The sequence below is a fragment of the Pristiophorus japonicus genome, chromosome 14, assembly GCF_044704955.1.
Source record: "Pristiophorus japonicus isolate sPriJap1 chromosome 14, sPriJap1.hap1, whole genome shotgun sequence".
In the NCBI taxonomy this organism is placed as follows: Eukaryota; Metazoa; Chordata; class Chondrichthyes; family Pristiophoridae; genus Pristiophorus; species Pristiophorus japonicus.
In genome coordinates this window covers 101,651,216-101,664,455 of record NC_091990.1, presented here as the reverse complement: position 1 = coordinate 101,664,455, position 13,240 = coordinate 101,651,216, and the positions used below count along the sequence as shown (strand labels likewise).

At 46.5% G+C, this 13,240-nt stretch overlaps 1 protein-coding gene across 2 annotated transcripts in view; it reads left to right on the top strand.

Moving 5' to 3' along the window:
• The window catches only part of tkfc (triokinase/FMN cyclase), a 178,062-nt gene that overhangs the window by 138,348 nt on the left and 26,474 nt on the right, over nucleotides 1-13,240 (top strand). For both annotated transcript variants that reach the window (XM_070899421.1, XM_070899422.1), the window contains one exon: nucleotides 8,078-8,181. In XM_070899421.1, the coding sequence (XP_070755522.1) occupies nucleotides 8,078-8,181 (104 nt within the window). The remainder of the gene's footprint in view (nucleotides 1-8,077; nucleotides 8,182-13,240) is intronic.

The window sequence follows — 13,240 nt, the reverse complement described above, 5'->3', positions numbered from 1 at the left end:
GCACACTGTGGAGACTGACGCTGGAGAGAGCAGTGAGGTGGGAGAGGAGCACATTAGAGGGCGCAAAAGAGCTAGGAGGTTTTCGGACAAGACAAATACCTCCCTCCTGCAGGAGGTCAAGTTACATTGGGGTGATTTGACACAGGGAGGGCGTGGGAAGCCCATCCCAAAGGACTACCAGAGGATATGGACCAAGATAGCAGAGGTTGTCTAGTCGGCGACCAACGAGGTTCGTGGGATTTAATAATGGGAAATGTGGAAATGGCTGAGACCTTAAACAATTATTTTGCTTCTGTCTTCACAGTGGAAGACACAAAAACCATGCCAAAATTTGCAGGCCACAGGAATGTGGGAAGGGAGGATCTTGAGACAATCACTATCACTAGGGGGGGTAGTGCTGGACAGGCTAATGGGACTGAAGGTAGACAAGTCCCCTGGTCCTGATGAAATGCATCCCAGGGTGTTAAAAGAGATGGCGGAAGTTATAGCAGATGCATTCGTTATAATCTACCAAAATTCTCTGGACTCTGGGGAGGTACCAGCGGATTGGAAAGCAGCTAATGTAACGCCTCTGTTTAAAAAAAGGGGGCAGGCAAAAGGCAGGTAACTATAGGCCGGTTAGTTTAACATCTGAGTGGGGAAAATGCTTGAAACTATCATTAAGGAAGAAATAGCGGGACATCAAGATAGGAATAGTGCAATCAAGCAGACGCAGCATGGATTCATGAAAGGGAAATCATGTTTAACTAACTTACTGGAATTCTTTGAGGATATAACGAGCATGGTGGATAGAGGTGTACCGATGGATGTGGTGTGTTTAGATTTCCAAAAGGCATTCGATAAGGTGCCACACAAAAGGTTACTGCAGAAGATAAAGGTACGCGCAGTCAGAGGAAATGTATTAGCATGGATAGAGAATTGGCTGGCGAACAGAAAGCAGAGAGTCGGGATAAATGGGTCCTTTTCCGGTTGGAAATCAGTGGTTAGTGGTGTGCCACAGGGATCAGTGCTGGGACCACAACTGTTTACAATATACATCGATGACCTAGAAGAGGGGACAGAGTGTAGTGCAACAAAATTTGCAGATGACGCAAAGATTAGTGGGAAAGCGGGTTGTGTCGAGGACTCAGAGACTGCAAGGAGATTTGGATAGGTTAAGCGAATGGGCTAAGGTTTGGCAGATGGAATACAATGTCGGAAAGTGTGAGGTCATCCACCTTGGGGGAAAAAAAACAGTAAAAGGGAATATTATTTGAATGGGGAGAAATTACAACATGCTGTGGTGCAGCGGGACCTGGGGGTCCTTGTGCATGAATCCCAAAAGGTTAGTTTGCAGGTGCAGCAGGTAATCAGGAAGGCGAATGGAATGTTGGCCTTCATTGCGAGAGGAATGGAGTACAAAAGCAGGGAGGTCTTGCTGCAACTGTATAAGGTATTGGTAAGGCCGCACCTGGAGTACTGCATGCAGTTTTGGTCACCTTTCTTAAGGAAGGATATACTAGCTTTGGAGGGGGTACAGAGACGATTAACTAGGCTGATTCCGGAGATGAGGGGGTTACCTTATGATGATAGATTGAGTAGACTGGGTCTTTACTCGTTGGAGTTCAGAAGGATGAGGGGTGATCTTATAGAAACATTTAAAATCATGAAAGGGATAGACAAGATAGAGGCAGAGAGGTTGTTTCCACTGGTAAGGGAGACTAGAACTAGGGGGCACAGCCTCAAAATACGGAGGAGCCAATTTAAAACCGAGTTGAGAAATAATTTCTTCTCCCAGAGGGTTGTGAATCTGTGGATTTCTCTGCCCAAGGAAGCAGTTGAGGCTAGCTCATTGAATGTTTTCAAGTCAAAGATCGATAGATTTTTAACTAATAAGGGAATTAAGGGTTACGGGGAGAGGGCGGGTAAGTGGAGCTGAGTCCACGACCAGATCAGCCATGATCTTATTGAATGGCGGAGCAGGCTCGAGGGGCTAGATGGCCTACTCCTGTTCCTAATTCTTATGTTCTTATGTTCTTATGTTCTTATGTGAGGGCAACCAATGCTGCAAATGATGGAACGACCTAGTGGGATCCACAAAGTAAGTATTACATTGATTTACATGTGCTTATATATTTATATAATTTGATTTGTAACAGTCATGAGTGACTATCAGCAGATGTGAGGTCTTGCACTTTTACCAGGAATGTTTTATTAAAGCCTGTGGTCACAGTGTATGTCTTTAGGTAAAGAATGATAATAATCATGATTACCTCTGTCGGTTATGTGTTGTATCAGTGTCTGTGACAGTACCAAGCAATGATGTAACGCAATGATCTCATGCCATGTTGTCCTGTCACCTTTTACAGAAGAAGCTATCGACGATGAGGTCCATGCAGAGGCGAACAGGTGGGAGGGCCACCAGTCCCCAGCGACATCCCAGAGATGGAGGAGTGAGTGCTCGCACTCGTGGGGAAGCACTCCCGGACAGCCACAGATGCATCTGCAGACCCTGAAGTGATGCCACGTGAGTAAAGCTTACACTAATGCGTCATGTAAAGTCTATAGATGCCATATCCGAACAATCATATATGATAGATGATTTCTAAAAGTGTCATAGAAATAATGCTGGCCTAATGAAAATCATTGCAATGCACAATGTGTTGATGGTCATGAAATAACATAAAAACATAAAAATTAGGAACAGGAGTAGGCCATCTAGCCCCTCAAGCCTGCTCCGCCATTCAATAAAGATCATGGCTGATATGGCCGTGGACTCAGCTCCACTTACCCGCCCTCTCCCCGTAACCCTTAATTCCCTTATTGGTTAAAAATCTATCTGTCTGTGACTTGAATACATTCAATGAGCTAGCCTCAACTGCTTCCTTGGGCAGAGAATTCCACAGATTCACAACCCTGTGGGAGAAGAAATTCCTTCTCAACTCGGTTTTAAATTGGCTCCCCCATATTTTGAGGCTGTGCCCCCGAGTTCTAGCCTCCCCTACCAGTGGAAACAACCTCTCTGCCTCTATCGTGTCTATCCCTTTCATGATTTTAAATGTTTCTATAAGATCACTCCTCATCCTTCTGAACTCCAACGAGTAAAGACCCAGTCTACTCAATCTATCATCATAAGGTAACCCCCTCATCTCCGGAATCAGCCTAGTGAATCGTCTCTGTACCCCTTCCAAAGCTAGTATATCCTTCCTTAAGTAAGGTGACCAAAACTGCACGCAGTACTCCAGGTGTGGCCTCATCAATACCCTATACAGTTGCAGCAGGACCTCCCTGCTTTTGTACTCTATCCCTCTCTTGTGTGATGTCTGTGATGATTTTGAGAGCGGTGGTGCTTTTGTCGTGCATATGCTGTGTGTAGCGCTGGATTCACCTTGTCACCCTAGCTCCCCCTTCTTCTCTAATAATCTAATTTGTGTTTTGCAGCTCAGCCAGCAGCGCAGCCCAAGGAAAGACCACAGAGGCTAGAAGGTGGGGGCGCGGGGTGGGAGTCGGCGGATGATCCTACTACATCTGGTGCCGAGGAGCTCTGATTCTCGCCGTCAATCCGCTAGGTCTGTTCTCTACAGATGAGAGCGCGGACTTCGAAGAACCTGCATCGCCACGCTCCAGAAGCCATTCTACCCCAAGGCCATCTAGTGGTCCTCCGGTCATTCCCGCCTCCACTCTGGAGGTACCGGCCCCAAGCACCTCTCCACAGGGCACCCCATTTGTCCCCAGGACAGCAGCGCCGATCCCGCAGAGGCCTCTTGGACGCGGCAGGTCTGTTCCACGAGTGCAACATGACAGTGGAGAAATGGTACAGTTGTTCACGAGGACTGTAGACATTTGGTGACCAGCTCATCGAAGCATTGGGGGCATATCCCGACAGCTGGCCACCATGACTGAGTACATTCCGCGCCTGGCGGAGTCCTTGAATGTGATAGCCAGGAACACTGCTGCCACAGGCCTCCCAGTGGTTCACGAGCACAGCACTCCACCCCTTGATTCCGCACCACCACTGCGAACGATAGATGAGAGCAAGGACCAAGATCCTGCTTCTGCATCAAAGAATGTTGCCCTCTTGGCACCCCCCGCTCCCGTACCCGTGCAACGACCGCATCTGCCTTCAACCCCCCCCCAATGAGGCACCGCCTGAGGAGCTCCTCGGCCAGGCGCCGTGGAGCGAGGAGGGAAAGGGGTAGAGTTGGGGAGAAGGAGGAGAGGGGGGAAGGAAAGTGAAATGCATGTGCACAGCTGATGGCTGTGTTATATCTCCATCTGGGTGTATGCAATTTGTTGCAATATATGGGGGCTGGGGTCCACGCTCCTGCTTTGCCTTTGTATTCTGTGTTGCTGGACATGATGAACATGTGGTGGAAAAAGTGGGGTGTAGGCGGGGGTTGGGTGTTATTGGCTGTGATACTTATGATTTCGGACCAATTTGGTCTTAAATTTTTGTTATTGACCATAACCTTGTAGCGCATTGTTTCAGATAGCTGAACCGTTACACACTGGTGATTCCTTACAATGAAAGGGTTAAATACAACTTATCAATCAACGTAAATTGGCACCAAGGTGATGGGCACCATTGATGTCTGATGACAGCAATGTGTCAGCATTGTCACTCACATCAGCACTCTTTCTGGCAAATCTTTCAGATATCGGCTCCTCACGTAAGACTGGGATTTAACAAATGCCAGCCACACCGCTGGCATTCGTTCTGGTTAGTTCCACTTTCTGTGGGGGGTTTTTTGAGCGAGCGATATTGTGGGCGATATGTGTGCGAGGTGGTGAAATTGACAATCGGCGATCTCCATGGCCGCTAGTTTGGGTAAATATGCTCTTTACGACAATAAACAGTGGACGGGTGTTAATATTGAATCTTAGCGTTAAATCCGTGCAGAAAGTAATGTTAGGTGATATTATGGGCGTTGATTTCACCCATTCTGCTGATTCTGCCCAAAAAAAGTGGGTGGGCGGTAATATTTTTCTCCCGGCATTAAGCACATGGGGAAAGTAACGCTCGCCAATAAGTTTCCTAAAAATGCCCGTCAGTCTCCATTTTGTGGCAAAATGGGTGATATATGTGCGTTATATGTCATTTCAGCGGTAAAATGGGCATTAAGTGGGCGTTAAGCATGCAAAAAAAGTGGAGGTTCTAGCCCCATATCCTTAATTATAGATTCTAGCATTTTCCCTGCTACTGTTGTCAGGCTAACTGGTCTGTAGTTCCCCGTTTTCTCTCTGCCTTCTTTCTTAAATAGTAGGATTACATTAGCTACCTTCCAATCTGAGGGAACCATTCTAGAATCTATAGAATTTTGGAAGATAACAACCAATGCATCCGCTATCTCTATAGTCACCTCTTTCAAAACTCTCGGATGCAGGCCATCGGGTCCAGGGGATTTTTCGGCTTTCAGTCCCATTAATTTCTCCAGTACTTTTTTTTACTAATACTAATTACTTTCAGTTCCTCATTTTCGCTAGACCCTTGGTACTCCACTATTTCCGGGAAGTTTTTCCTGTCTTCTTCGTTGAAGACATAAACAATGTATTTGCTTAATTTCTCTGCCATTTCCTTATTCCCCTTTATAATTTCTCATCTCAGCCTGTAGGTGATGTACATTTACTTTCACTATTCTTTTCCTTTTTACATACTTATGATCTAGTGACAGTGAAGGAACATCAGTATATGTTTAACTCAGCATGACATGTGACTTGCTGGACAATTTAGAAAAGATGGTGTTCACATTGTACATCTTATAGATCAAGGGGTTGGGAGATGCCCAGTTAGATTTGTCCTGTTTTATGTGGATAGGCCATGCCTTCATAACTTTCCACATTGTCAGGTAGATCACAGTGTCATAGTTGCAGTGGAACAGTTGACGAGATGTTAAATCAAGACCCTGTCTGCCTGTGCAGGTAGATGTGAAAGGTTTCATGACACTATTTGAAGAAAATCAGAGTTCACCCAGTGTCCTGGCCAACATTCTTTCCTCTCAACCTTCACCATGAGAACAGATTAACTGGGCATTCATCTCACTGCTGTTCGTAGGTCCGACTGTTGCATTTGCCTGCATAACTTCACTGCAAAGTGGAGTGTATTGGAATGTTTCTGAGCAACCTGGTTAATCGCTTCTGGCTCTTCATTTCAATTTCTCAACACATAAATCCAGGACTTTGAAACACAAGTAACCACATACCATGGTGTCAACAATATCACATTGAGAAGTGGCACAGTGGGACAGGACACTGTGGCATCATATTGAGCCAGGGTATGGTAGCAAACAGTATCAAACATGCCAATTACCATTCATGTAACATCCCAAACTCTTAGCCACTTGGCGAGAAAAATTGCAGTCTAACTTAGGCTGCTCTTGTTCGCTTTTTCACAGCTGAGACAAACACACCATTGTCAGAGGCCTGGGAGCAGCCTGGTTGCTTGAAACTCTCAGATAGGCAAGTCAACAGGACTTGAAATGATAGTGGGAAAAAACTTTTGTACTTTTTCAATATATAGAAAAACAATCGATTGAGGAATTTTTAAACCACAAATAATCAGTTTTGCAGGAACTTCAAACAATTAACATAGAATAAATATTTCTCTGGGATCTCAGCTCATTTCAACTCTAGCTGATGGAGTGAACATTTCCTTCAGCTACAATGGTTCTATGTGAAGTGAGTTTGGCATCGTCTTGACCAGCATTGCCTGGACACTAGACCCAATGCCAACATTGCCCAACAGCAACTAGGGAATTTGAATTCCATTTTATTGATCATTCTGGTTCCCTGACTCTTTGCTCCCATTCCCTCCAAATTCTTGCTAGCGCTCTTCTCCCTCGACTCTCAATTTAACCTGACACTATTCCTGCCCCTTCCAGTTCAAGCTTGCACTACTCTCCATTCCCTCAGTTCAAGCTGTTGCTCTTCTCCCCTAACCCTACCTCCCAATTTCAAACTGGCACTCTTTTCCTGTCCCTTCAGTGAATTCTAAAATTCTTCTTTCTCCTCTTTGTTTCTCCCCCATACACAGTGCTACTAATGACTTTACTCCCTCACTTGTCTGTACTGACTGGTTATGCTTTGCCTCCTGTTGCTGCTTCAAGTGATTGGCACTGCTGTACATTATGGATGGGAATTCTTAATATTGAAAGAAAGAAAAACTTTGCATTTATATAGTGCCATTCATAACCACCAGACGTCCACCTGAGAGAACAGACTCCGTTTAACGTCTCATCCAAGAGACGGCACCTCCAACAGTGCAGCACTTCCTCAGCACTGCACTGGAGTGTCAGCCTAGATTTGCAGGATTAGCAAGGTTGGAGTGAGGTGGATGAAGGGGAGTCACGTCTATAGTGATTTTCATCCTCAGATAGGCAAATTATGTTTACAAAATGCTGACTATCCGCATCAAATATGGATGATTAACATGTACGCAGGCTCCTACAAGGCAGACATATGCTGGCTGACCTGGGCAGGGGCAGGCCGCTCCTTTGGCTGAACTCTTAGGAGCGGTCAGGCCATCCTCTGCTGGCTGAACTCCCAGCAGGAAGCAAGCCTCCCTCTAGTTGAACAACCAGGAACAGGCAGGCCTCCGGACAGCTGAACTCATGGGACTGGATAGACTTATGGCTGGTCTCTGAACTTGATCAAGCCTCCCTTTGGCTGATCTCCCTGAAATGGGCAGGCCTTCTGCTGGATGAACCCTTTGAAGTGGGCAGGGCTATCTCTGGTTGAACTCCCAAGTGTCGACAAGTGAGGATTTTCTCTAATGTCATTCCATGAAAGTGAATAAAACTGCTGACTGAGCAATACTAATGGGACAGATTTTGCATTCAAATTGAAAAAACTGAGGCAGGGAAAAGTGCTAATAATTAAATTGGTTCTTAAAGCAATGTTGTGATATTGAGCACCTGAATGTCTTTTTCTCATGAATCTGAAAATTAGCATTATTTAATGAGTTGGTATTAATTTCACCTCAGTAGGAGGGTCATTCCACCACTCAGAGAATGAATTGAGAATTTCCTGTTTTTCTGTATTCTGATATTGTTATAGTGGTTTGGAACAATTCATCTATAATGAGATACCCTTTCTGTTATAGCTGTACAGTATTTCCTTGATCGCAGCAGCACAAAATCTGAAAGATAACAACAACCCCTCTGCCTGGGCAGCGGCATTTAATTCTGGGATTGAAGCAATGAAGAGGTCAGTATGTGCACAGTCTGACATGATAGGTTAAGAGGGTTCAAACAAATAAATTCCATGGCATAGGTAATATTTATCCAAGAATATGAAGAGTGACGAAGGAGAACATTTCTGAGGCATTGATCATTATGAGGGAGTAACTAGTCGCTGGAGAAGTACCTACACATTAGAAACAGGCCAACATGGCCCCCATTTTCAAAAAGGGTGACAAAGCAGACAACTGCAGACCATTAGTCTTACTTCAATATCATGTAAAATAATCAATCACCGAGAGTAAATCTGAAAATAATAACAGAGTAAACCATCAGTTATTAAGGATGTAGAAGAGGAAGTACCTACGTGACCAACCTCCTTAACTTTTTGGAAGAAGGGACAATCCTTGTGAATCGTGGAAAATTCTACAATGTGGTGTAATTCGACTTCCGAAAGGCATTTGACAAAGATCTACATAAAATACTATGGCCACCTTGGCAGCAGCAGTTAAGGGCAGGTTTGGAGAAAAAAGTGGTGGATGCCTCGCTTCCGTCCACTTCTGGCGAGGCCCATGCTGGTCGCCATATTGGTGAGGGCGATAGCACGGACGGGATGTGTGAGCGGCAGAAGTATAGAGTAGGCAGATTGCGACGTCAGTCAGCTTGTAGTGCTGATTTGACGCACGACCTGCCATTTTGGACCTAGCCGTTCCAGTCGACGCCCCCTCCTAAACATGCACAGCTGAACGTGTGTTCAGCTGCTTGAGAGATTCCCACCAGCGATATTTAAAGGAATACATCCAACTTGCAGGCAGGTTAATTATTTCTCTTGTACTGGCTCTTGCAGAATTCATATGAATACTGACTTGCTGGAAGACAGACGTTGGCTGCTACAGGAAGGCCTTTGACCAACGTTCCCTCTGAGCAGCCCAGTACCGGTTTTTCAAGTGTGAAATGTTGTGCATGGCCATTAAAGGGACCACGCACCCCAAAACAAAATTTGGGGGAACATTGCCTCTGACTACACCACTTGCTCCCAGACATGGGGGTTTTTTCTGAAGTCCCACTCGTGCATGACAGGGAGATGGAGCAGAGGCAGCAAAAATAAGCTGCTTTCAGAGGAAGGGGACGATGGCTCTCAGCAGGAGGTCTTACTCACCTAGAGTTTTCAAGGAGCGCTTCTACCTGCACCTAAGCCAAGAGCAGTGTGTTCAGCAGCTCCGCTTCACCAAGTAGGTGGTCACAGAACTCTGCCACCTCTTGCAACCAGACCTGCAGCCTCAGAGCAGGGCGATGATGGCTCTGCCAGTGGCCCTCAAGATGACCATGGCCCTGAATTTTTTTGCCAGTGGATCCTTCCAGGCTGGAACAGGTGACATAACAAACACCTTGCAGTTCGTCCTCCATCGCTGCATCCTGGAGGTTACAGAGACTCTGTACTCTAGGAGAAGGGAGTTCATTGTCTTCTATCTAAAAAGGGAGAAGCAGGGGAAATGTGCACATGGCTTTGCCAAAATATTGGACTTCTTCATGGTGCAGGCCTTTTCTGGCGGTGCATATCAAGGCTGAGATGTACCATAGCCGCAAAGGGTACCATTCACTTAATGTGCAGTTGGTGTTCGACCACGCCCAGCACATCAAGATGGTAAATACCCGATATCCTGGTAGCAATCATGATGCCTTCATCCTGCGCCGGTCCGCTGTGCCAGCAATCTTCCAGCTACCACATCGAACCTGAGGATGGCTACTCGGCCTCAAGGGCTATCCGCTCTTCACCTGGCTGATGACTTAGCTCCACAACCCCACTCGTGGCCAGCAATCATATATAATGCCATACTGCCCCAAGGAACATCATTGAGCAGACCATCAGGGTGCTTTGACTGCCTTGACCGTTCAGGAGGAGCTCTCCTGTTTGGGTGTCTCAATTCATGGTGGTCTCTATACATGCTCCATAGCTTGGCAATCATGAGGGCGCAGTGCTCGCCACCACGGGTTCTGCGACCACCTCTGGAGAAGGAGGAAGGGAGGAGGTAACCTGAAATTCCCTTTCCGTACAGGCTGTTTGAGCACATCATCAGACTCCAGTTCCAGTGAATGAAACCCCAGATCCCAGTTTCTCAGCATTTCCCTACCTTACCATTCTTCTGTCACAGAACATCGCAGTGTCCTCTTGGCCACAATGCTGAAATGAAAGCCACCACAAAACAAATATTCCAAACATAATTTACAAATGATTAATTCCAATATTACATCACAAAGTCAAATAATCACCCTTGTGAATTCCCTTAGTGTCTGTCTTTCGTGTGCCTTTGTCTATTCTAGTGTTCCTACGAAGTGCTAACCCAGTAGCTGCAGCATGACTGCTGACTTCCTGTGGGGGACACTGCAGATGGCCTTGCAGGATGACCTCGAGCAGCCCTGGGCCTAGAAGACCTGGCTGTAGACTGCAGCACCTTAATTGGGCAGCAGCAATCTGGGCTGGCTGGCTGACAGGCAACTGCAATGGCACTAACACAGTGGCAGTAATGGAAGTACGAATGCTGTTATCCTGAGAGAGGACAGCAGGTTCGAGCTTGACGGAGCCACTGCCACTTCCCCGGGGCGACACCTCAGCATTCTTAGCCATCTGTTGGAGGACAGATTGCTGTGACACCATATAAGTCCCTTTTCACACTCGTGAACCCAGCCATGATGGCAGATATCTGAACCTGCGTGGCAGTAAGTTGAGCCTGCATTACAGAAATCTGATGCACTCAGACGTTGGGTCGCTTCTGCTTGTGCTGCAATGGAAGTTGCGACATCTTCTATCACACCTAGCCTCATGGTTGGGTCCACAAGTGCTCTAATAGAGTTGTCAATCACTTCCATTATGGAAATCATGAGCGCCAAGCCATGTGCCAGGTTGGAGCTGGAGTCCTCCATGCTCTTTGACAGTGACAAGTTGCTCTCTGATAGGCCTGCCATTTCACCAAACATTTCTCTGCATGCCCATTACCCTTCTGAAGGCCGCCCCATCGAAGTCCTCATCTCTGCAACGGAGGTCATGTGCGGCCTCATCCTCCGGGGAGCTGGCACCTGCGCTTTCATTTCCCCCTGCCTTGGCTGCAGCCCACTCGTGCCATGTGACTCACCATGTGCAGATCCCATCTCCATACCATCCTCTAAGGTTTAGACAGTGCTATTTTCTGAGCTAGTGCCTGGAAGTGTCAGATCAAGTGACTGTGTCTCTTCTCTATCATGCTCCTCCATTACTTCTGCATGCACAGGCTGGGCTGGTTGCAGTTCTTGGGTACCTGAAAGGAGAAAGGCACAAGGGTAGGGTTGTGGTGAGGGGTGGTGGGGGAAAGCAAGATGTGCACGCTTTCATCATCAGCAGCTTGTAAGTGAGAAGTGATTGTGGGATGAGGAATGTGAGAACAGGGATTAGGTATGAGCTTATCGTCATTATCAATGCTTTCAGCTTCCCCGATCGCTACGGCCTCAGTTACGGCCCCTCCAATTGTATCTAGAACCGTCTCCTCCAGCTGGGTCAGGTTCTGCAGCCATGTTTGCCCCCACCTGCTAGCGCAGGTTATGCACCACCTTGGCCTGCAAGGGAAAGGGAACTGTATCAGTGAGTATGGTGCATAGTGTTTTGGTAATGTGCCTGTCATGATGGAATATCTGGCATTGTGTGCAAGGTATGAGATGTGGATGTGAGGTTTCCAACAGTGGTAAGTGTGTGACAGTGAGGTGAAGATGTGATTGTGAGGTATGAGTCCTGATTGATAAGAGATTGTTGGTTGGCAAGTGATGGGGGTGTGGTGCATTGAGCAGTGTGTAAGGCTAGTTGATGGTGTAAGGTTGGAGCTGGAGTCCTCCATGCTCTTTGACAGTGACAAGTTGCTCTCTGATAGGCCTGTGTAAGGTGTAGTTGATGGGAGATGGCATTTGAAGATGCATTCACTGACCTTGACCACTCATGTGAGGTCATTAAACTTCCGACACTGGATCCAAGTCTTGGGGGAAAGACTGGTGGCACTGAACGCTTCAGCAATTTACTCCCACTGCCTTCGTATAGTTTGTCTGAAAGTCCTCCTGGCGCCTTGCGAATGGAGGACCTGTATCCTCCTATTAACATAAGAACATAAGAAATAGGAGCAGGAGTATTTGGCCCCTCGAGCCTGCTCCGCCATTCAATAAGATCGTGGCTGATCTGATCCTGACCTCAACTCCACCTCCCCATCCGCTCCCCATATCCCTTGACTCCCTTTTCATTCAAAAATCTGTCTATATCTCCACCTGAAATATATTCAAAGATCCAGCCTCCACAGCTCTCTGAGGTAGAGAATTCCAAAGATTCACAACCCTTAGAGAAAAAAATTCCTCCTCATTTCTGTTTTAAATGGGCAACCCCTTATTCTGAAACTATACCCCCTAGTTCTAGATTCCCCCATGAGGGGAAACATCCTCTCTGCATCTATCATGTCAAGCTCCCTCAGAATCTTATATGTTTCAATAAGATCACCTCTCATTCTTCTAAACTCCAAGGAGTATATGCCCAACCTGCTCAACCTTTCTTCATATACCAACCCCTTCATCTCATGAATCAATCTCTTGAACCTTCTCTGAATTGCCTCCAATGCAAGTATATTCTTCCTTAAATAAGGAGACCAAAACTGTACGCAGTACTCCAGGTGTGGTCTTACCAACGCCCTGTGCAGTTGGAGCAGGACTTCCCTACTTTTATATTCCATCCCCTTTGCAATAAAGGCTAGCATTCCATTTGCCTTCCTGATTACTTGCTGTACCTGCATGCTAACTTTTTTGCGTTTCATGCACCAGAACCCCCAGATCAATCTGTCCCACAGCATTTTGTAATCGCTCCCCATTTAAATAATAATTTGCTTTTTTATTTTTCCTACCAAAGTGGATAACCTCACATTTTCTCACATTATACCCCCCTGCACCAAGGCCTCCAGTGAAAACTGAGGTGCCCTTTCTCTGCCCTGTTGCGGCATTGCTAACTTCCCCTTTGCTTAGCTCCACTCAGAATGAGGTACTACTTTCACAAAGTACTTCCCCTTTAAGAAGTGGAGACCGCATTT